The 22,827-nt window shown below is 37.1% G+C and overlaps 2 protein-coding genes across 6 annotated transcripts in view; both read right to left on the reverse strand.

Moving 5' to 3' along the window:
* Nucleotides 1–7,499: 7,499 nt before the first annotated feature.
* Nucleotides 7,500–13,944, reverse strand: LOC111866344 (transcription initiation factor IIE subunit beta). The gene is made up of 6 exons (XM_023855207.1): nucleotides 13,586–13,944; nucleotides 13,043–13,156; nucleotides 12,353–12,515; nucleotides 9,367–9,567; nucleotides 8,086–8,259; nucleotides 7,500–7,942 (listed from the first exon to the last, which is right to left on the reverse strand). The coding sequence occupies exons 1-6, from the start codon at nucleotides 13,645–13,647 to the stop codon at nucleotides 7,799–7,801; spliced, it is 858 nt and encodes a 285-aa protein (XP_023710975.1). The 5' UTR covers nucleotides 13,648–13,944; the 3' UTR covers nucleotides 7,500–7,798.
* Nucleotides 13,945–15,910: 1,966 nt separating this feature from the next.
* LOC111866324 (serine/threonine-protein kinase tricorner) overlaps nucleotides 15,911–22,827 on the reverse strand; it is a 175,680-nt gene continuing 168,763 nt past the window's right edge. For all 5 annotated transcript variants that reach the window (XM_023855164.2, XM_023855161.2, XM_033752202.1 and 2 more), the window contains 3 exons: nucleotides 20,096–20,275; nucleotides 19,162–19,473; nucleotides 15,911–18,123 (listed from right to left, as the gene is read on the reverse strand). In XM_023855164.2, coding sequence (XP_023710932.1) covers nucleotides 18,008–18,123; nucleotides 19,162–19,473; nucleotides 20,096–20,275 — 608 coding nt within the window. In that variant the 3' untranslated portion in view covers nucleotides 15,911–18,007. The remainder of the gene's footprint in view (nucleotides 18,124–19,161; nucleotides 19,474–20,095; nucleotides 20,276–22,827) is intronic.

The raw sequence follows: 22,827 nt of genomic DNA on the forward strand, positions 1-22,827 counted from the left end.
GTCGAATTTTTAAGGGTGGAAAAATTCAGGGAACAAGTCCTCCGGGAGGGACTTTAAGCCGTGGGTCCCCTGTCGTAGCTTTACGGCACGTAAAAGAACCTCATACCTCCAAAGGAGGTCACTGAGCAAAATTGTGGACATTTGCCGCCCAACAGCAGTCACTAATACCTCCGGTAGATGGGGGAAGCATTATAGATACTTCTCAGCCAGTAGATAGCCGGTCTCGCTGGCTGGGTGGGACTGATGGTAAGCACCAATACCGGTAGGATATAGAGGCTGGTAGAAATCATAGAGGGAAGCACAATGGACCACTACAGGTCTAAGTGCATGGGGAAACCCACCCTCTCTAATAACTAACTAACTAATCATGTGGTTATGAGTCAACAACAACAAAACTATTATCATGGGTTCATTTCATAAAGTTTAAGGAGTCATGGCAGTTGGAAATCAAGATGAAGATATATCAGAAATAAATTTCACTTGACAATAACTTCAATGTAAAGCTAAAATAAGTTATTTAATAATCAGGCATGATACACAACTTTTCCACCATCTGCCTGACATGAGGCAAACCTGGACATGGCATATAATTACAAAACTGCTCAAAATGTCTACCTGGGCCTGAATGCACATATGAGCACAGAGTATTATCAAAATAGCCGTCAGCGCTGTGAACAGTTGCTGCTTGTTGAGATTATGTAATATTTTAATCACAATTCTAGTATTATATTTCTTTATTAAATAACACTTACTTTACGTTTATGTTAAAGTTATTATGAAATTTGTCATTAAAACTCTTCATTACTGGTAATTTCTTATATTACATTTCACCTGTCATGATGTATTGACTACTTGATTATGCACCCATGAAGTCTAAGTCCTCATGAATCATCCTGTGTAATAAGAATGGGACTAAAGATTAATATCCATGAACAATTCAGGGATTTTCTGTACTAAAACTGGTGTTAGATTAAGTAAAAGTTCCAGAATTATAAGAACTGACATATTCATTTGACTATATGTACATAGAAGTATGTTGTCTATACACAATAAAATTTCACTGATTAATGATTTATGTAATTATACTTCAAATCTGAAATAAAAATGTTTTTAGTTCATAAAATAATGTTGTAAACAACTTTAAATACTTGATGATGTTCACAAAACAATCTCAAATAGATACTGCTAATTACTCTTGAAGAGAATGTAGATGTTTAAGATATGTACCACTTTATTGTCACTTGCTGAAACCCCCATGGCACCATCAGCTTATTCTATTATATTATCTCCCTTATGTTATTCAATTTATTCTGTTAACATGTCACATTAACTTGTGTTTAATTAAACTGATGCATATTTCTTAACTGAATTTGTTCAAATTGTTACTTCCTTACTTTAGGAGAAGATATGTCAATTCCTGTGGTTATTAGGCGTGTAAATAAAGTTGGTTTAGTGTATATGATGGTGTCCTGGCATTTGCCTGGAAGGATTAAAGTATACAATGAAATGTCGCCCAGTCTTTCCTGCACAGGGGTAACTTTGCAATAAAGTCTCCATGCATAACTGTCTCTAAATTTATTATTAGTTATTAGATTTATAGTTTAGTATATATGAAGGATTACTTCTATTTCACACAACCATTCTTAAAGATGTGTAACACATTTTTCAAATTACTCATACTCTATTTCTTTCCAAAGAAGAATTCAGTGACTTCACACAATTTTTAATAACACAAATAAATTAAAATTTGTGTCATCCTTAACTCAGACAGTTCTGTCACTTTCCAAACAATTATTCATTTACTTTTATGCCTGGGTTCATTCATCTAAATCTTACTGAAATTTAATCTTCATAAAAATTATATAATGCAGATGAACTATATCACCTTAGTCATACCCTTAAATTAACATCCAAAATCTCTGACAATTTGTTGCTACCCAGGTCAGCCATAATTTCTGTACCATTTTAAATTTTTTAAAGCATTCACTAAATGTTTATGAATATAATGGCTCTCCGAAATATGAAAATGCTTTAGTTCTATCATGCATCAACAGTTTTCTCATAGTGTTTGTATAATTGAAGTCTTCTGGGATGTGACACCATGCAGAATTGTATACAATTACAAATGTTTTGTAGGAACTCGATGCCTCCTTTTGAAATTTATACGCTGACATTGAAGACAGTAAGTTCCCCTGGCACTTTGGTACCTACCTACCAGAATACACAGAATCACATTCATAGAAAATGCATTCTTAATCTTCACTTCTGTGAAAGCCTCAAATTTCACATATGTATTTGTAAATTAAATTCTCTATCTTATACTTGTTTAGTTGTAAATACCAATGATCATCATTTTCTACATCCACTCTGTCCCTTATTATTGTTTCTGCAATAGACTCTGGTATGTTATTAAGAAGTTTTTAGCATTTTTCACACCATCAGTTAAAAATATTATTACCCTACTGTTCTCTCAGTCATTCCTTTTATAAAAAGCGGTTTACTATTAGCAATATACTTTAAGGTAAGAATTACATTGTGACATGATGGCTGAAAGCCAGAACTGTGGAGCGCGAAGAAACGTCCATTGCTAGACTATAGCACTGTAAGTGACAGTGCAGACCAAAATGTTGCCTGCCTTAAACACCTCCCACAAGAACATCATCATCATCAGTAATCTGTCAAGATGACAGGTCCACAGTCTCTTTCAAAACAATTCCTCCACTTAATGCGATCTAGAGCTTTCTCCTTCAAATGACAGTATCCTCTTCTGTCCCCAAGGTCATCCAGCATCTTCTTACGTCTTCTTCCTCGTCTTCTTGTCACTTCTATCCGCCCATCTATCTTTCCTTCGATAGCTTCTTTTAGAAGGCAGTTTCTGCGTAAAACATGACCAATCCAATTAGCCTTCCGTTTTCTTATTTCATNATATCCACCCAAAACTTTTTAGCCCCTCCCCAGGGCAACAGACATGGACATTGACTCTTCTGGTACTGAAGCCACTTCAAATTAGGATGTAGTTCCTGGAAAAACAGGTAGGCGCCCTCAATAATCCTAACGTCTACCACTAACCTGATTCAGTGGCAAAAACAACTGCAAAATGTGGTCAAAGAAAGCTTTTAGTTCCATAGCACTAGAAACGGAACCAGAGTCACCATGAGAGGCATGGCATATTTCCAGTCTGACAAATCCCACTTCAACATCAGATAACCTGTCCTATTACTCATTCTATCCCAAATCCGAAAAACCCATGAAGGCAGTGATATGCCTGATTAGCGTCAAGCTGATGATAGCCACTCATCAGTCACCTACTGAGGGATCAAAAACCATAAACCTGCCCCTTTTCCTAATAACATTGACAAGGACAGCAACATCTTAAGAAATTTTTCGACTGCCAAGCCTCTGCCACACTGCAATCAAAGTAGGGGCATATAGAGCTCAGAATGATCTTATGCAGTGCCATAACTGCCAGCAGTTCAGCCAAGTATGGGCAAACTGCAAGCAACCTCAAAGCTGCTTGTGGTTAAAGGGGGGATTACCTGCACAAGGAGTGCCCTGAGAAAGGGAATACATCTTCCACCCCAATATGCTGCAGCTGCTGGATGGTGGAAGGGGGAAAACTGCATCCCGCCAATTATCATGGCTGTTGACATGAGGAGATGCAGAAAAAGAAGTTGTAGAGAGTGCCCAAGACTACAACAGGGTGTTCCCTTCCAACCTCACCAAGACAGACTGGCTGACTGTTTGTCATAACATAACCATGGCTGACTTGACTACAAAGAGTGGTTAGCAGTTGATTGTGAGTCTGCAGGCAATCAGCACTAGCCAGTGGTGAACAGCCAGAAAATGGCCAGGAGTTACCACCATTAGGAGCTGTGAGACAGTTGATGGCCAGGAAGGATATGAACACAGAAGCTGAGGAATCTACAGCATTGGGAGCCATTAGCAGGCAATGACTGGTGAAGACACAGCAGACTGAGAAAACTTAGTGCATGCCGTAGTAAACTGTAGAATGTGCATATTAGCAATAGTGCTATAATTGATTGTAGTTACAAGTTTCAAGAGTCCAATAAATGCAGTTACCAATCCAAACACCATATCTCTTCACTGAACATGTCACAATATAATTATCAACACAAATTCATAAAATATCACCATTTTTCTCCATACTTGAACAGCCATACATAGCTGGTTCCATCAGGTCCCACGGCCTGGCATAGATGGTAAGATAATTCAGCATGTCCACAAACTACAGCATATGCTTTAAAGTGTTATGTTTTCATAACCATGATACATAACTGAATGGAAGGAAAATAAAAACTTTACACATGCCTAGAATTTGCTTTAATTCAGTGATTTGAGGTTGTTTCCTTGCAAGTTGAAGAATGTTATAAAATTGTAATTATGGCTGTTATGTTGTAGTTTTCATAAATTATATTAGTGCACTGTTGATGTTTCGTAGTTTATGCAGTGATCTTTTCAGTTCATATGTCCTGGTACGCATATTGGACGATAACTGATGTGTACTATCAAACTTGTCAAAAAATCAAGTCAAGCATCTGCTAATGCATTGTACATTTCAGCCCTGAGGCTAAAACCAAGCAAGATGGTACTAGCAAACATGTTTTCAGAAAAAGAAAGTACTAATAAATTTACCCTTGCATGCACACAAGTGCGCACATACACACACATGAAAGCCTTATATAAAGAGTCTGTCCATGTTGTCCAAATTGATGTTTTTAAACTTATGTACACTACACAGCCTCACTAAAACTGATGTTTAATCTTCTGTAAACTAAAATTAAATTTATATGAAACATGACTGTTATGAGATTATGTCAATTGCACTGCATGTTGTATGACTTATACACATAACTATATTAACCTTTAAATGCCAGGCTTTTGAAATGGTGGTAAGCTTGAGCTGGTCAGAGTTTATTTAAATGCCCACTGCTGGTGCACATTTAAATGCACGTTGCTACTCTGCATTTAAATGTTGGTTCCTGTTAGGGCGCTTAAACAATTTTAAGCATTGTGTTTAAAAATGCTGTGTCTAACACAATTTTTATGATAAATGGATGGAATTAACTTTGTTTGTATCAGCAGAGAATGTAGTGTTGCATATTACAACGGAAGATTTGAAAAATTTTATACAAAAAGTTATACTCTATTTTCATTTTTTTTTTTATTTTAATTTTGATGCGTACTGCAAAATTGGTTTCCAAGTTCTTCACAGAGTTATTCTGCATTATAAATTTGTTTCTGTTAACACTTGACAAATTTTAGCAGTTCCTGGTGCCATAAAACATATGGAAGCAATAAAATCATTTGGTTCTCTGCTGGAAAACCTTACATCTTTGTTACTCTCTTCAGATTTTCAAATCTTTTGACTAAATGACAGAAGAATGAAAGCATGGCTATTCACAAAATAGCTAGAGAGGTCTCTTCTTCAGTGCCAAGACCTTCCGTTATAGCTGCAAAAGCTTATTGCCCCTTCTATGGGCGTGAACAGACAGCTGCATCATGGCTGAGATTCAGAGTGCGATCTGTTTTCTGTGTATTCGTAGTGAAATTGAATACTGTAGTTTCATTTCAGCCTATATATACATCAAGCAGATAACAACAAAAAAGGTATGTACATCGAATTTTACTATACATTTTTAACACATTAATCTGCAGAGTCTGCAATAAGAGTACCGGCTCATGGATGAGTATGGGCATAACTCATACGTATACTCTTTTTGTTGTTGTTCACTTAGGTATTATTTTAATTTCTCTATTAGGGTTTTACTCAAGTCAGTCTGGTAATTACTACATTTAAAAAAATATTTAGGACTGTGCATGTGCTCCTACTAGCGGCATGTGCGTGCGCTTCCACTAGAGGAGTTTAAATGCCCGACTGGCCAAAACGGAGCACTTTGGCCACGACAGCCTTACGCATCACTGGCCCAAACGGGGGACTTCGGACGTTAAAGGTTAAAGCCGACAAAATCAACTACAGGTCTGAAAACTACTTCTAAGATATGATGCTGCATAGTCTGGTAAAAGTTTACCAACCAACGTTTTGGAGGAAAACATCACCTCCATCTTCAGGATCAAAGAATAAGCATATCAAGAAATCAGTTTGGAGCAGGCAGCAAGCACAGCTCATAATGATGTTCTGTCTACTTACGTTTTACTGTTCTAATTTATTTTCTGTGTATTATGCACAGTGTGTTATATTATTTTATTTATATTCTATTTTGAATTTAAATATTGGTAGACCAATTTGCTAATCAGCAGAGTAGCAGAAAACAGGCTCAGAACAAAAAATCACAAAAGTTAAGCAGGTGAAAGAAAAACGTAAAACAAATGGTGTTTCACTTCAGAGTAGATAGGCTGTCATCTAAGTTTAATCTGAGAGTGTGGCATCATCTTTTATTTACATCATTATTGTCTAAAATATTAACAAATGGGATGACCACGCATTCATCAATGAAGTAGAAGAGAGACACAGCAAGGGTATTTATGTAAAGTTCACATTATTTTTGTACAATTTTAATGAGAGTGAATTGCATTGACATATTTTAGGAAAACTCTCTACATAAACTCAAAACAAGAATCCATCTGGTGGGATCCTGGCTGTTTCTTGCACATAGGCAGACATGACAAAGACAATAATTATTTCTTCCTAGACTTAACAAAAACTGAATTATGCTGACAGACAGTAGTAAAACTCCATGATATAAACTGTCATAAAATCCATCCATCCAATGGACAATTTATTGTATCGTGTGGGCAGATGGACATACAGACAGGGAGGCAATTTTTGAGAACGGCCAAAAAAGCAAAATAGACGAGACAGACTGAATGGGCAACCAAAACTGAAGACAGCTCCTGGCACTGGACAATTGTTAACCAAAAGAAAATTAAAACCCAAGCCAAAATATAATCTAACCTTGTCAACCCTCCTTCCAATAAATTTCTTCTTCATGTCCTGAAGAATGAAGCCCAGCTTTCTTTTGACTTGCAGGTGAAAGAACTCAATACCAAACACATCAGCAGTAAGGGGGAAAGGCAGCAAAGATGAGGTACTATGCAATGCAGCTCACTAAACACTCATTTGCTGCCTTCTTGTCATTTCTCTGCGCAGGTGTGGCCTCTAATGGCACATCACATGTACCAAATTTCATACAAATCAGTCAAATGGCTGAGAACTTGAAATGGAAGACTGACACACACACACATAAAAGTGTATACATGCAGTGATGTCGCATACCTGCTTCCTTTCTTTAAGAAAGGAAAGCAGGCTAAACTATCCAAAGTGAAAAACACTGTACAAATAGACATAAGGCAACATGACATACCTAAAAACTTGAGTATACACACAGCAACAATGTCATAATTCTCCAAGTAGTAATCAATACTTTTCATTACTATTTCCACAATACTCACACAGTTTATCCATTTCCACGTTTTCTGAGCCAGTGGGTAATGCCTTGTACAAAAATTTGTATACTGGATATGAGCAGCACAGCAAATTTATTTCAGTAAACTTACAAATAACTTGGTTAACACAGTACAACTAAACAAACTACCAAATCATCCATTAGTTTTCACATTAAATGTTAAGCTTCAGTATAACAGTAAGAAATTTCAATCTAATAATTTATTCCACAAAACAAATCTGCTCAACATAACAGATAAGTCTCCAAAGAGTATCTCCACCTCCTCTTACAGCTCCCAACAACAGCTAACAGTTTGTCTCGTATGATACAAACTGTTTGAATTAAAATGCCTCGTCTGTTATATTTCATGCATCTCATTTGTCATCATAGGTTTCCAATACATCAGCCAGATGTTCATTATCTCGAGGACGCTTCAGCTGCTTCTTACGGTGATTGGGTTTCTTGCGCTTATGTGGTGCTGGTTTCTTAGGCCCATGATCTTGCATTGAGCGAATACCCTAGTAAGAGAAAAGCACATATTACTGAATGGTTAACCCAGACAACAAGCCAAACCTATCCATCAGACTAGTTACATCAATTACCTGTTAGAATGAGAATTATATAAATGCTTGTTATGTTACAACTACAATGTACTACTGACCTGCTTTTCTAAATACTCCTCAATCTTTTGGTCATCCATACTTTCAACAGCTACCGAGCGCCATAACTTCTGAAACTCTTCATCCACTGGCAGTGCTGCTGTTTTATCATTATAGAATACTATCTTTTTCTTGTCAATAGGTCGTGAGATGTATATTATCTCATTCTGGAGAGCCTGAATCAGATAACAAACTAATTAAATTGAAGTATCAAGATAATGGTCTTCAGGGATAGACCAAATTACTTTGAAATTTTTGCTCGTTTCATGAGAATACCAGATAACCAGGAGTTTACTGTATAGTATGCTGCAGGTGCTTACATATTACGGATCCTTTTCAGGGAATAACAATAAATGGGCTAATACCCAATGAAACAAACATAATATAAAAAGAAGCTCTTTAAAACATAGGGTTTTATTACACACCTTTCATACCTAATCAAATATGTCACATCATGTATGATTTTCCAGTCATATATTAGCAGTAAATGTCAAAGCTTCCTCCTTACAATCATTACAGGCTAGAACAGTTAACAATGTTTGCTAAATGTTACAGACTGAAAATGACTACAACTAATTTATATAACATACTACAAACAGTAATGAATATACTGACTCTCTTTCAAAGTTATCTCTGTTACCCACTATGGTATGGTGCAACCTAAACACTCCAGATATGAAGGCCAGCTGTGAATATGATGAATAAGCAGAGACAACAAGCAAGAGATGGTACACCAAGTTGGGCTTTGGACAGCGCCCTAACAGCTCCTTGCCATAAGAACTGTTACGCTGGGTCTTGGACTTCAGACAGATTCTCTGGAATAACTAAGAAGCTAAAAACAGACATGAGATTTGGAATTGTGAATGTTGAAAGAATAGGATGGAAGGTATAAAATGGATTCATCTTGCTCAGGACAGGGATCAGTAACAAATTCCTCTGAAAATTATAATGAACATTCACATTGCAAAGAAAGCAGGGAATTCCTTAAGCTGCTGAGCAATTATCAGCTCCTCAAAGGCTCTGCTGCATGGGTTAATAATGTGTATTATGATATTCTTTTAATACAACAAAAAAGGTATCCTCAGATAATCACTACTGCACACTCAAACAATAACAGTGTGACCCGAGAAAGAAAGAGAAACAGATAATTGTATTGTGAATTTATTGGTTCCAAAAAATGCTACAAATTTCTTAAGTGAGTGACCATCAGTTTTTCAAGCAGGACTCTGCTGGCTAGTAATATAATGGCATAAGGAAGATGAAGTTCAGTGTAGTGTATTTACCTTCAGTGCTTTGTCACAGTGTGGGAGAGATTCCTGGACATCTTCCAGCAAGATTCCTCCTAGACCCTTCAAGTCATGCTGTTTCAACAATCGCAACAAACTCTTCTTGTCTTTAATTTTGTAAGATGCTTTGAATATGAACTTTCCTTCAGGAGTAACTTCAATCTTCGGATTATTTACCAAAGCCTCTGTCAATAGCCACTGAAATCATTGATGTCCAATTTCTACATAAATTTCAACAGAAATTCATACAGAAAATGAAAGGGATATTTAATACAAAATACTTTAATACTTCAAAAGCATTCCATGGATCTAAAAGGACCCATTGTGAAGACAAAGAAATACAAGCAGCTGTGTTTGTGGAAGAGAAATACTGTAGCCAAGAATTTTATCTACACAAATAATGAAATTTATCTAAAATTATTCTCTCCCAGGAGACGTTAGCCAAAACATTTTAAAATGACAGAATTTGACAGGCTTTTCTTAATCATGCTATTTATCCCAATTTAAATTTAATGCCTAAAACTGAAATTTCAGTTATGGAAGAATTGGGAATGAATAGGTAGATACTACAAACTCAAGGTAAGTATGAAAAACATTAAAAAAAACTGGTTTCAATTTCTTGAATGTCATCCACTGTCTACATCATTCTTGAAGACCATGAAATGGACCAAATCCAGTGATAATGAGCCTCTTCATGTCATCTGTGGGGTACATCAAACAAAACCATGCAGTAAAAAACTTGCAGAGTATGTCTCTTGGATGTTGCAGGGAAGCTCACCAAGAAATCAATACAATCTGCAGGTGACAACCAATACTAGCACAGACCCTCCTTTCCCTTATACATCATGCCCATCTGCTAAAGAGCCTGCCAATGTGCTTAAGGACCACAAACCTCCAAGATGTAAGAAACACCTGTCAAATATGAGTGTGTGGAGAATGTACACATAAAGTACAACTGCCCGTCTTAAAGCTGCATACTGTGACGTCTGGGGAGAGGTGGTTCAGCTTCATGCATTCTCAACCTCAGCACTAGATGGAAGTGAGTGCTTAACTTGCTGCCTCACTTACTTTACCCCAAGGAAAGAGCTTCTGGTACCCCAGAGCTAGCCTGGATGCTGTGGAGAAGAGAGAAATCTCTTTCTCCATCAGGAATCAAATCCTAACTCTTCAGCCATCCAGCCCATAGCCAGTCACTATACTGACTGAGCCATCCAGGCTCCTAGTATGTACATAAGCGAAGGGCAAAAAAATAAGAAAATGAGGACAAATGAAATATAGAACTTCAGCATGTAATGTTCCTTTTCATAGAGGGAACTACTTTCACACACACATATCATACCAGAAAAGAGTACTGGAGTGTAAGATTAACAAAATATGCAATGATTAATGTGTTACTTTAAACAATTGAGTTATTATTTTACAAACTACTAACCGTAGCCATTGTGTTTCTTGCCTTCGTGAACCTAACAGCAATTTATCAGACTAGTTTATGTGAATAATTTGTCTCTTTGAACTATTACTATTAAACTATATTTATCTTTATAATTTGAGACAAATGAATCTCATTTTGTTTCCAGATGGCAGATAGACATGAAAACAGTTTCCTCTTCTCTCTGAAATGAACAACCTTATTCTTCACATTTCTCCTCTACCATTACTAGCTTCCAATGTAAAAAGCATAACAGACAGACAGGAGTTAAAAATTATATATAAACTGCTATAGAAAAATCTGGTTAGGGGCTATGTCATAATCTGGAAGGTTGCGGGTTCAAGTCCTGATGAGGTCACTGGATTTTTTTTTTTCAATTGACCTAATCCTTCTGGCCGCACTATGGGCCTGGGGTTGACTCAGCCTCTAACATAAATGAGTACCAGGAATTAATCAAATAATTTTCCTGTGGAGTAAAGCACATACGGCTGACAACCTTACCGCCATCTTTGAGCCGATTGTCTCAATAATGTGGGACACTCAACATCTCACAACCTTATGGGCCTTCACAACCTGTTACAGGGATAGTTTTTTTTTCCCTACAGAAAAATCATTATTACACTGCCCAGGCTCTACTGAACACTTTGGTGTTTTTAACATCATTGTATAATTTTTAGTTTCAAATATTTTATGTATTTTCAAACTGTCAAAAGTTTTGTGTAAAATGATCAAGTGAAGAGAATGAACTGCACCTAACTACCCATCAGGGAACATGCCTTTTACAATGAAAACGGGAAATAAAACATCACAGTAATCAGGATCAGTAACTCCAAAATAGAATGCAGTCCATAGTCACAGTTTGCAAGGTCTACATGAATCCAAATTTATTTTAGCAATACACAAACAACTGTATATTATACATTTTACTTAAGATGATTATGTCTTTATGTCAAGAAAGATCAGAAAAGTGATATGACAAACTATACACACACTAGAGACGCATCTCTCAACTTTACAGCACAAATTCATATGTTCATGCTGTTTCAGGTTTCCCCTTCTTCATGGTTCAATTTCAGTAATCTCAAATCATTACTTCCATTTGAGATTTTCCTCATTTTAATGTAAAAATCTATTACTCCCAAAAGAAACCTTAGATAGATTTCACTGTATATTGACACTTAAAAGTCTGGTATCATGACAGACTCCATGTGTCAATCAGCAGTACTGTTTTGTATTGCATGTGGGCAGCCATGTTTTAATGGTTCAATATTCCATACTGATTTCTCTCAAATCATATGGCACCTACTTGCAAAATGAAGTGACAAAGTGGAACACAAAGCTGTGCAGAATCTGCTTACAGATGTGGTTTAAACAGAGATACATGGAAAGAGCTATAAAAATTGAAGGTCTTGTGATATACATTAAAATCTAATGTTACAGGTCCCAGTCATCTGTAAAATTGATGTGGCCCATGACACTAATTCCTATTTGGACAGTGTTAAGATCTTCTGGGAAAAAAGTTGTATAGGGGTTCTTACTGTATTAAACACTGACCTGTTTTACTTTTGAACCCACATCCAACTGGTTGGTTTCATCTAAAATTTCATCCAAAGATAATGGATGATCGTCACCTTCCTGATGTCTTGATCTCATGTACTTAACAATCTTAGCAAGGACTCCAAATTTGTACTGTGAGCTGCCACTCATAGTTTTATAACTGCAAATCATATGTATAACAAACAGTGGTAAAGATAAAGTCTTAGGACTCAAATCAACAAACATGGTTCAAAAGAATAAAACTAGAATAAACTAGCAGTTAAATTTCTATTATTTAGTATTTAGACAAAAAGTGGCTCTGTGAATGAGCGTGAATCCAGTTAACTCACATCATGTCCAGTATTAAGCAAAACTGGAATACAACAGCAATATGCCACTCAAAAAGACCATGTCTGCCACTTAGAATATCTTAAATTTTAATTTATTTTGGCTTTTCATTTTGTGTACTCTACTGTCTTGTTCCATGTCCTCCTTAGAGCAGGCTCTTGTTAGTCTGGATTAGTCATTCCATTACTATTTCAGAAGCCATACACAACAGAAAGTATGGGAAATGATTAACTAAACCAAAGATTCCCTTGAATGAAGAGTATTATTATGTATTAAAACATGTCCCTATAAAATTGTTATATGCTATCACATACTCCTCATTCTTGCATAAACTTCCACCAACACAGCTAGATGACTTACTTAACAATATCAAGCTTGGGTCCAGCCGAGGATGATGGTGGTTTTGGTTTCTTCTTGGATGATTCATCCTTCTGTGATTGAACATTATCTGAATCTTTCTTCTTTTTCTCTACCCTATAGAACAGTAACAAAAATACAAAGCTACAATGGGGAACAGTTAGGTCTTCAGTGTCCTGGAAAATGACAATACAGTTCCTGAACACTGGCACATTCTGCTGGCTTAACCCCCTTCATAACAACTTTGCAATTTTAAGTATATGAACATGTTGACCACAGAGTTGAATATAAAATAACGATATTAATATAGTTACTTCTACTTCATCTCCACATAACTGTGCAAGAAATGTTGCTAAAATGTATGCGAGAATAAAACGAATTTCCGTAATTGTATGCATCCCCGACTCAAGTAATTACAGATATAATAAATATAACTCAAACAAGGCCCAGTGCTACCCTGTAGTAAGCGAACTGTTCCCTGTATCTTGTTTGCGTGTCAAACCAAAGTGATTCTACTCTAACTCAAACTGAAAGGTGATAACTTACGTTGGGGTTGCTAAGGCTCTTTTTTTAAAGAGCTCCCGTTCTCTTAGAAGTGCAGGATCCATTGTCTTCGCTCTCAGATTAATATTTCTTTATTGCTATTCAGAAGGAAACACAATGTCCACATAGAAAATGTAAAATACAATACTGTTAATGACAGAACCATGTCATACTAAAAACATAACACAAACTGGAGTTCATGTTACCGCGTGATGTAGAAATTAACACAGCCATGATAAAAATTTCTGTTCAGCTGACTAATACTTCAAATAACAACTACACAATAGACACACGTGCTACTATTCCCTATTTTGCTTGGAACGTCACACTCAGAAACAATCCGAACACTTCGTTACATCTGTTATTACTAGGCCATCGACGAAGACACAAGCTGATCAGGTCTACTGCTCCTTCAGATAGCCATTTCCCGAAAATATGTCCTTCCTAACCACTTCATATCAAAAATTCAGTCCTTATTAACATTATACATCGCACTGCCCACCACAAACATACTTACAACGCTTACAACACATCACATGCACATCACTACGATCACTACATTCCAGTAATTAAGTTAATTAGGTTGGTACCTCGTTACCCCACGTTACCCAATACCGTAGTCTTGTGTTACCTGGTGCATTTATTTTCTAAAGAGGGCAGCAGTGCAGTCACAAGCACCCGCGAAATATTTAAAATTTTGGCGGTAAGCATAGTATGATACAAAAATTGTATAGTTGATGAATATGTAGCCAAAAAGCAGTAAAATGTAATTGTTAAAGAAAGAGTAAGAAGGTAATATTCATATATTCAGTAATATATATATTTCAATATTGAGAAACACATTTTACGGGACTCTGAACCCTAAAACATGCATATGGATGAAGACAATATTCGTAAGATTTGTCGCTGAATAATGAGAATCAAGTTTATTCAGCAATGTCAGTGAATAATGCGAAATGCTATTGACCGTGATTAATATTATTGGGTACTACTGTCTGGGACACAGCGCCATGTTAAGTGGTATAAATTATAGAGGGAGGTACCATGCACAACCTCAGAATAGAAGAGGTAGCCAAGTAAATGGAATGGTTTCACTGCAGGTGGAATGCTCCTCCAAAATTTTAGCAAATGCCCACATTATACGATTTCTTATCCAGGCATGAGAACCAAAAATCTAGCACTAAATCATATTCTTAAAACTGAACCTGAATGCTCTGCATGCAAGCATTCCACTAGCAGGAATGAACAACTGGAATTCTTTAGGATGAGCCATATTTAAATTTCACATTGCTTTGGATTTTCCTGCTTTGGTCCAGTATCCTCCACTCCTCCATGCTCCCTCCCTCAAGTCATCTGTATCGGCACTTGCTTGGCATTATCCCACAAGTCCATGTATCACATGATTTCATTTTCCTCCAGTTGTTTAAAAAGAAAACCCTTCAGCCAAGCAGCCTTAGTTAGAATTTGGTCCTTCGTTTGCCAACAGTTGGCAAGGCAGGTGGTGGAATTCTGTTTATGTTGCACATTCTAAATTCTGTTGGGATTCTCATTCCAGTAGACAAGGGCAAGGTACCGCCTTGTTGCAATGAGTACGTTGAGAGCATTGCAACAAGGGTTTTATTTTATTACATGGTTGGGCTTGTATTATCTCATTTTGTGTGACCGAGTTTGAAAACTTATAAAAAGAGCAGTCTTTTGCTTGCCATCAGTTGAGCGAAGTGGTTGCTAAATTCTGTTTCAACTGGTTCTTCTAAATTGTTTGGATTTCTCGCTTCTGCTGTTGAGGGCAAGGGGACCTCCTCATTGCAATAGTGTTTTTATTTTTTTCATTTGGGGATGTTGTAATGCGTTTGTTTGGTATTACTCATATACATACTGCTATTTCTTTGGGCTTGCTGCTGTCCCATTTAGTGTTGTTGCATGGCTAGATAATGGGGCAACACTGCAGTTTGGATTGTCTCGCAATGTTACATGAGTTTGGTCATTTTCTAGGTCTGGAGTAAATAGATGCCTCTGCGTAGCTACCTCGTTTATATCCTCATGAGCTTCAGTCTGGACCAGGGGGCCAAGGGCACAGATTTGTTTCATATGCATATTTGAAGTACCAATGTAATGGTTCAATTCTTATTTCTTATTTATTGTTGTTATTCTTATTAACTCTTATTAAATACCTATGACAAAAATGATCACATGCCTATGGTCACTGCCAAAATATGAAAACCAGTACATACCTAATAGTTTTCTCTCTTCAATTTGTATAGGCAGATCATAGGATGCAAAGGATACTCAAAAGCTGGGAACTGAAAAGGAAATAAAACTAGGGAAAAATTGTTTTGTAGGCAATTCATGCTCTCATTAGAGTTTTATAAAATAAATTACACTTCTCATTCATAAAATTATTTAAGAAAAACAATCAAATTAATAATTTGCTTGCTATACACAGATTTTGTACAGGCGCTAATGTAATTTACCAAAGAAAATTACATCATACAGCCATAAAGATACACTTTGAACAAAAACATTTAATACAAAACTTAAAATATAGTGAATGTCCTCATCTGATAGCACATAAAATCCTACTGCTTGTCAGCAATAACTTAATGTTGGCACTACTCATGTTTCTACAATGTTACCGTGTGCATATAATGAAGAAGCTTCATCCACTTGCACCAGCTTGCTTTACATACTCATCATTAAGGTGGATTGTGAATGTGTACTTAGTAAGATTATATACAGTAAACAATGAGTCAACACAGTGAAAAACCTAAAGTTGCAATAAATAATAATGAGGACAGTGGTGTAATTATGTAACAGATACAATATTTACACCACAAGAACACAAACTAACAACAGCACAATATATATCACCTGGGTGCCTGTGAATACAGAAGTACGTAGAGAGCATACCCACTCACTCACAGACTCACATTCATGTGCAAGTTACTTATAGTTACATAACATCACAGTATCAGTTCAAGATCAAACTGCACAGTCTGGCATTTGCACATACGACTTGATTAGCAAACAACAAGCTACATAGATAATGGGAGACTTGGTTTCTTTAACGACCAACTTGACCAAACCACCCAAGCACTTTTTAAGTGCAGCTGGACAACAATACATCAATCATTGCCATAATAAGCAAAAATATTTAACACAAGCAGACACATGGCAGACCTTCATACCAGAATTGTTTTCTGATCTGCTCAAATAACACAAAGCTCCTCAAAGGTTCTACCCAGGCTTCTATCTCCATGAGAATGCTAGGCCAATGACATTTCATGCCAAAGCTTCACATATAACACATGCTCATCCATTAACACAACTGATGGGACACGTGTTTCCAAATACGCATGCCTATTTACTAAACCTATCACATAATGATCATAATCATCCACTTTACTGGTCTCTGCAGAGTTGTGGTTTTGGCGTGATATGTTTCATCTCACACCTGTTCCCTGGAATCACCCATCCACACTGCTTTTTCCAACAATGTAAACTTCCAAACAAATACTATTAAGCACCCCAAAAAACAAGATCAATGATCAAGCCTTTTTGTTTTCAGGAGCAGTAGCAGTATATGCTTAAACACCAGAATTCAAATAAGAATTCCTACTGAAATAATATTCTGAAGTTTGAAGATGGAGAAAACTTGATTTCTATTTTCATTAGCTTGCTAGGTCAAAATCTGAAATAACAGGTGTTTACTTTAGTCAATAAAACATAAACAGATGGATAGAAAAGTCTGTTCAACTCTACAAATATGAAGTTATTTAATTTAAAATACAAGCACACTAAAACTGTGAATCCAAGTGATTACAAGTGGCCTTATTTGTTAGTATCTGTATATAACTTACTGTTTCGTGAGGCAACTGTGTGGTCATATTGAGTAAAAGAACTGCAATGACTGCACTAAATAATGATAAAGTGGTGCATGGTGCTTGAGACAAGGTTACCTCTCTCCCAGCATAACTGTTACTATACATCAGGCTGCTAAGGAATAAAACATGACACAGAAACTAACATATATTAAATAAAATCAATAAATTAACATGGATTCAAATTGTTTTCCCCAGTCTGACCTATTGCATCTTTCAACCTACATTAAAGTATTACTCCTTAAAGTTCAAAATAAATAACAAATTAACTTTCTGACTAAAAATTATCTAAGTATATATTTGCATATTTATGTGGACTGGTTTGTAAGAGGTCACTACTCATTTAATATAAACTGAATTATCTTACAAGTTTTACTTTGGGAAGTGTTACTGAGTGCTTCTTTACAGGGAAAAGCTGCAGCCATCAGTCTACTTGCTTGCCCATCCAGCTTCTTGTCTACATGAACAATTTGGTGCCAATCATAACCATATTTTGTAGAGCACAGCACATTACGTCAGCAACCGACTTAAATGGCTACAGTCAAGACTATTTCTTAGTTGGAGTTCCTCGCTGTGTCAGCCCCTCAAATCTCTTGAATGTGTAGTTGATGAACACCCAGTCCTTATAGATGACTTCTCCATCCTGGGGCAGTGGTGCAGCAGCTGTAACAATTGAATGATGGAAATGCAGACATACAGTAATGTGTACACACTGTCATTTCAACTTATGATTCCAAAATAAATCACTGTTATAAAGAATAAAATTTACAATTTACATGTCAAGAGTTGCACATACAGTGCATACTTATGCAGGGAAACAACTCTCATTCCCACGCTTTTTATCTTCAGAATTTGAAGTGTCTGCTCTTATATGCTGAGGAATATACTTTTTACAAATCTATCACTTTGGCACTAAATAGAAAAGTTAAAAAAATAAGGGTTCAAAAGTCTGTATTGTGAAGAGTGCTTTTTCATACACATACGTTCTTTTACCCGACTATAAAATATACACCTGCATGTGGATTCTGTGCTGCTGCTGTCATTATTATTGTTGTAGTTATTAAAACACTAAAATTATTTTAATGATGCATGTTGAAATGTCTCTCATTAATGAATTTAACTTTACATGTCATTCTCGTACCATGCTGAAAACTGAATACATAATCCCACTTAGCCACCATCATATCTGGTCCATTTAAAATACAAAGTCATTTAAGAAGATAAGTATTTCAGTACAAATAAAAGCACAGTCTGACAGAATGTGATCAAGTAACCGCATAGGGAAGGTTTCCTCCCTCACTCTGTTGTCCATTCTTATTAGAATGAACACAAATTATCATTCTCCTCTTCCACACTTTAAACTTACTCTTTCATTTTTACATTGGTAGCTTATACAAATGTACTCCAAAAATACAAGTTCCAAAGCAATGTGCCAAATCTGGTGCAAGAAAGTGAGAGGCTTCCAATCTCACTATGGAAGACACTACCTCAATTCCAGACAGGCAGTATCCAAAGAGACATTTATACAGTCCAATCAAAATACACTGAATTGACCAAAGACCAGTGTGTATGTCAACAGAGATGAAAAGAGCTATCAATGGATAATTTACATATTAGTGTGTGGAAGTAAACTGCAAGATCTTATTTTTTCAATATATCAGTTACAGAACATGTACATTATTATTATTACAAGCTACTTACGTATTTCTAGTTTGACATCAGGGAAGTCATCAAAATTAGAAGTATCATCAATAGAGCGTACTTCAACAGGGATGGCAGCTGGGCGTTCACGAATGTGGTCCCAGTCCACACCACGAAAGAAAGGGGCAAGTTTTAGTTCATCCATGCCCCTCTGGGAACCTAAGCGCCGTTCTGCCTCACAACAAAATCTTACTATAGTTTCCTTTGCCTCTTCTGAGATGGGAACCTCTGGTGGGAACGTTAATGTTTCACGCCAGTTCATCACTTTACGGTATGTTTCTTGGGGATTCTCACTGCAAAATGGAGGATATCCTGCAAAAAGAGCATACGATGTTTCACTATCTACTCCTCACTCAGTAAGAAACCTCCACATTCTCAAAATTGGGCACAAGTATAATGAGAGATGAGGTTTCCACTGTGGCGAAAATTAAGACTGTGGTCTTCTAGCTAACAACACTGCATAATTCATGTAGCTATCTGTAAGACTGTTAGTGATGCCAGTAGCTCAGACTGTACAGGAAATAATGAAGTGAAAAGGAGGGGGGAGGAGGCAGTCATGGCCTAATCTGAGGCACTATCCAAGCATTTGTCTACAGGGAATGAGGGAGACCACAACAAACCTCAGTTTGGACAGGTGGTATTTTGGGCAAGATTCGAACCTGAGACCTCATGAATATGAAGCAGAGTGTTAACCACTCAATGGTTATAATCAGTCACACTACCTCTTCTGAAATATTACCATTATTTCATTTTTATGCATTTTAAAATCAGAAAAAAATCTACTTAAATATGTAATTTTAATGGTCTATGCAAAAATTTCTTTGGTTTATATTACTTCTCGCTGACACATTTTCCAAAGTAGAAACAGCAGCATATAACAGAATACACTTGCATATGGAATATGAAGACATTTATTACATTACAACTAACATACCAATAAGCATCTCATACATGATTACACCAAGACTCCACCAGTCACATGCTGGCCCATAGCCTGTCTGCAAGAACACTTCAGGTGCAATATAGTCAGGAGTGCCAACAGTGCTGTAGGCCAATGCCCGCCTGTTTTTCTTCCAGCTTTCAGCCCGTCTCTTACTGTCCATTGGGCTTGATGCTGCAATATAGTAAATAAGTATAAAGCAAGTTGAAAAGTTCACATACAGTTAACTCACTGAACAAGGCACTTTGAAACATAACTAATGATATGCAGCCAAGAAGCAGGTGGTTGAAAGATAGAAAAATCTATAAAATGAGTGTCATATTCTACATGTGAGTATCGTGGCAAAGACCCCATTCTACAGTACCTATGTGCAAACTGCAGAAAGAATGAATGAAATATGATGGCCTTGAGGGTGGATGGATGGGGTTCAATTCCCAGCAGAGGTAAGAGATTTTTCTCCTCTCCAGAGTGTCCTGACTGGCTCTGAGGCCCACCCAGCCTCCTATTTAATGGGTACTCAGAACTCTATCCCTGGGGGGTAAAGCTGCAGTGGTGTGAAGCTGACCACTCTCCTCCATATGCTTTCATGGTGTGTTGCTTAACCGATTTAGCACAGACAGACCTAGTACAAGCAATATGAATGCAAAAAACTATCTCTTCACCCATACATTCTGTTGTTATTCTGTCATGTTAGTGGTTACAACAGGACCAAAAGATGGCAGTGAGAGTTACCTATGCTTCTGTCAGTGTCCAACTTTGCCTTACCGACACAGTGCATATTGAGTAAAATTATGATTTAATATATAAGAGTTGGTCAACAGAGACTTCATCTGCATAAAGTGTAGCTAAAGAAGGTAGTATGTTTTAAAGTCTTGGTTTATTGCTGGAGGATGTAGGTCAGTCAGTATGGTGAACCAAGAGAAAAAGCTATATAGTATGCGTATGTTGAGTGAGAAAGGCTCTGTCCATCTGTTGCATAATATGTAACTCAGTCAACCACAGCATGCTGATAGCTGGCCTCACAGTGTCAGAATTATTGAGAACTGATCACAGCTGCATTCAAGAAGAAGAGAACCTTCCATTAAAATGAAGAAAGCAGTTCAACTTTTGAAGTAATTTCAGGTATTTCAAGAATTTCTAAGAGACATTTTGATATTCTTCTAGTATTAAGATCTGGATCTCAAGTTTTAGTGTTTATTATGGCATTACTTACAATATAAAAAACGAACAAAGATTATATCCTAAAAAAAATTGCCTTTATCTTGTGGACATCTTAAATTTGCTGAGAGGCATGACTAAACTACACATTAATACACAGTTTATGACAGTGATTGAGCCATTCCATCCTTTCTTCTGTGAAGAGAATGTGGATATGAAAATTAATCAACCTTTACTAACCCCCACACAGCAATGTTACACCCGTCTATATACAAAAGTAAGCAAAACTAACTGTGGAAACAAAGCGGAAAGAATGTGTTAACATTCAACTGATGACATTTCCTATTCAACAGGTACTCCTTAAGATAATTACATAAATACAGAAATGCATGCACATATTGTGAACAAAAAATGTTCCACCAAACTCTGGAATGTGGTTACACACTAAAATAATGGGAAAAGTCTATACGGGTATGTGAATGTGTCTGAAACAATCATGTTTCAGAGTTATGGTATGTCTGAATTTTATGATGTTTGAAGACAAGAGCCTGGATAGTATATCGTTAAGTAATTCTGAATATAGCAGAGTAGTAACTGTCTGACATACCGTTCCCCCATCACCATGCAGAGCTCAGCACTCTGCCAAAAACCCTGCCCTACCTGTTACTGTTTCACAAATCCTTCACAATACCTGCCGGCACATTAACTGAACACTGATGATACCTTGACTGCAGAACAGCATCGTGGGTTTTCACCTGTCCACACATGAATATTGTCACGTGTTGGGTGTGTGTAATGTGACAAATACCTTCACTCCATCTTGGATGTAGTGAATTTATCGTACACTCGCTCTTACACTTACACAATTTAAATGTCCCAATTACTGCCATCTGCAGTAGTCACCTCCTGGGTTCAACTTTCTTGAATCCATTCACTCGATACAACTTAACAACTCGTGGCTACTGGACTTCACCTCATCTCTTCGAAGGCTGGAAACCAACGGCTAATGCTCAACTAACTCCGGCGAATACTAGACTTAACTGCACCTGGCAACTGCTAGACGTCCACTGAACTCCTTAGGCATTCCAGTTTCTCTTATAAACCCTCAGCCACACAGCGGAAAACACACAATATTATGGAAGTTAATAATTATGTGCCGGTCCCAGTAGCCAAGCGGTCTAAGGCATGTGCTGTCTTCGCTTGCCTGGAAGCCAGGATCGTGGGTTCAATTCCCACACAAGGCATGGATGTTTGGTGTACGAGGGGGGACCCAAAAATAACTGGAACCGACCTGTTGCGCGCACATGCTTTGTAGTTACGAGTTGTGCTGCTAGGTGGTGTTAGCTGGGGGTCTCCCGCGACTGTTAGTGAGCTGGCGTCAGTCTGAGTTAAGTGGTTTGTCTGTGGTGCTCTGTTGTGTGCGTTCCTGTTTTAACCCTTTGGCGATTAGTGAGATGGCCGACCAGAATGAACAAAGAGTGTGCATGAAATTTTGCTTTCTGTTAGGGAAAACTGCAGCCGAGACTGTTGGGATGCTTCGGAAAGCCTTTAATGATGATGCTTTGGGG

Source organism: Cryptotermes secundus, unplaced genomic scaffold, assembly GCF_002891405.2.
Source record: "Cryptotermes secundus unplaced genomic scaffold, Csec_1.0 scaffold40, whole genome shotgun sequence".
Taxonomy (NCBI): domain Eukaryota; kingdom Metazoa; phylum Arthropoda; class Insecta; order Blattodea; family Kalotermitidae; genus Cryptotermes; species Cryptotermes secundus.

Coding starts and splice junctions, on each gene's coding strand:
- LOC111866344 (XM_023855207.1), bottom strand. CDS start 13,647: ATGGATCCTGCACTTCTAAGAGAACGGGAGCTCTTTAAAAAAAGAGCC. Junction 8,260..9,366: donor ACTGTGACAAAGCACTGAAG/GTAAATACACTA, acceptor TATCTGATTCAG/GCTCTCCAGAATGAGATAAT. Junction 7,943..8,085: donor AGGAGTATTTAGAAAAGCAG/GTCAGTAGTACA, acceptor TTCTCTTACTAG/GGTATTCGCTCAATGCAAGA.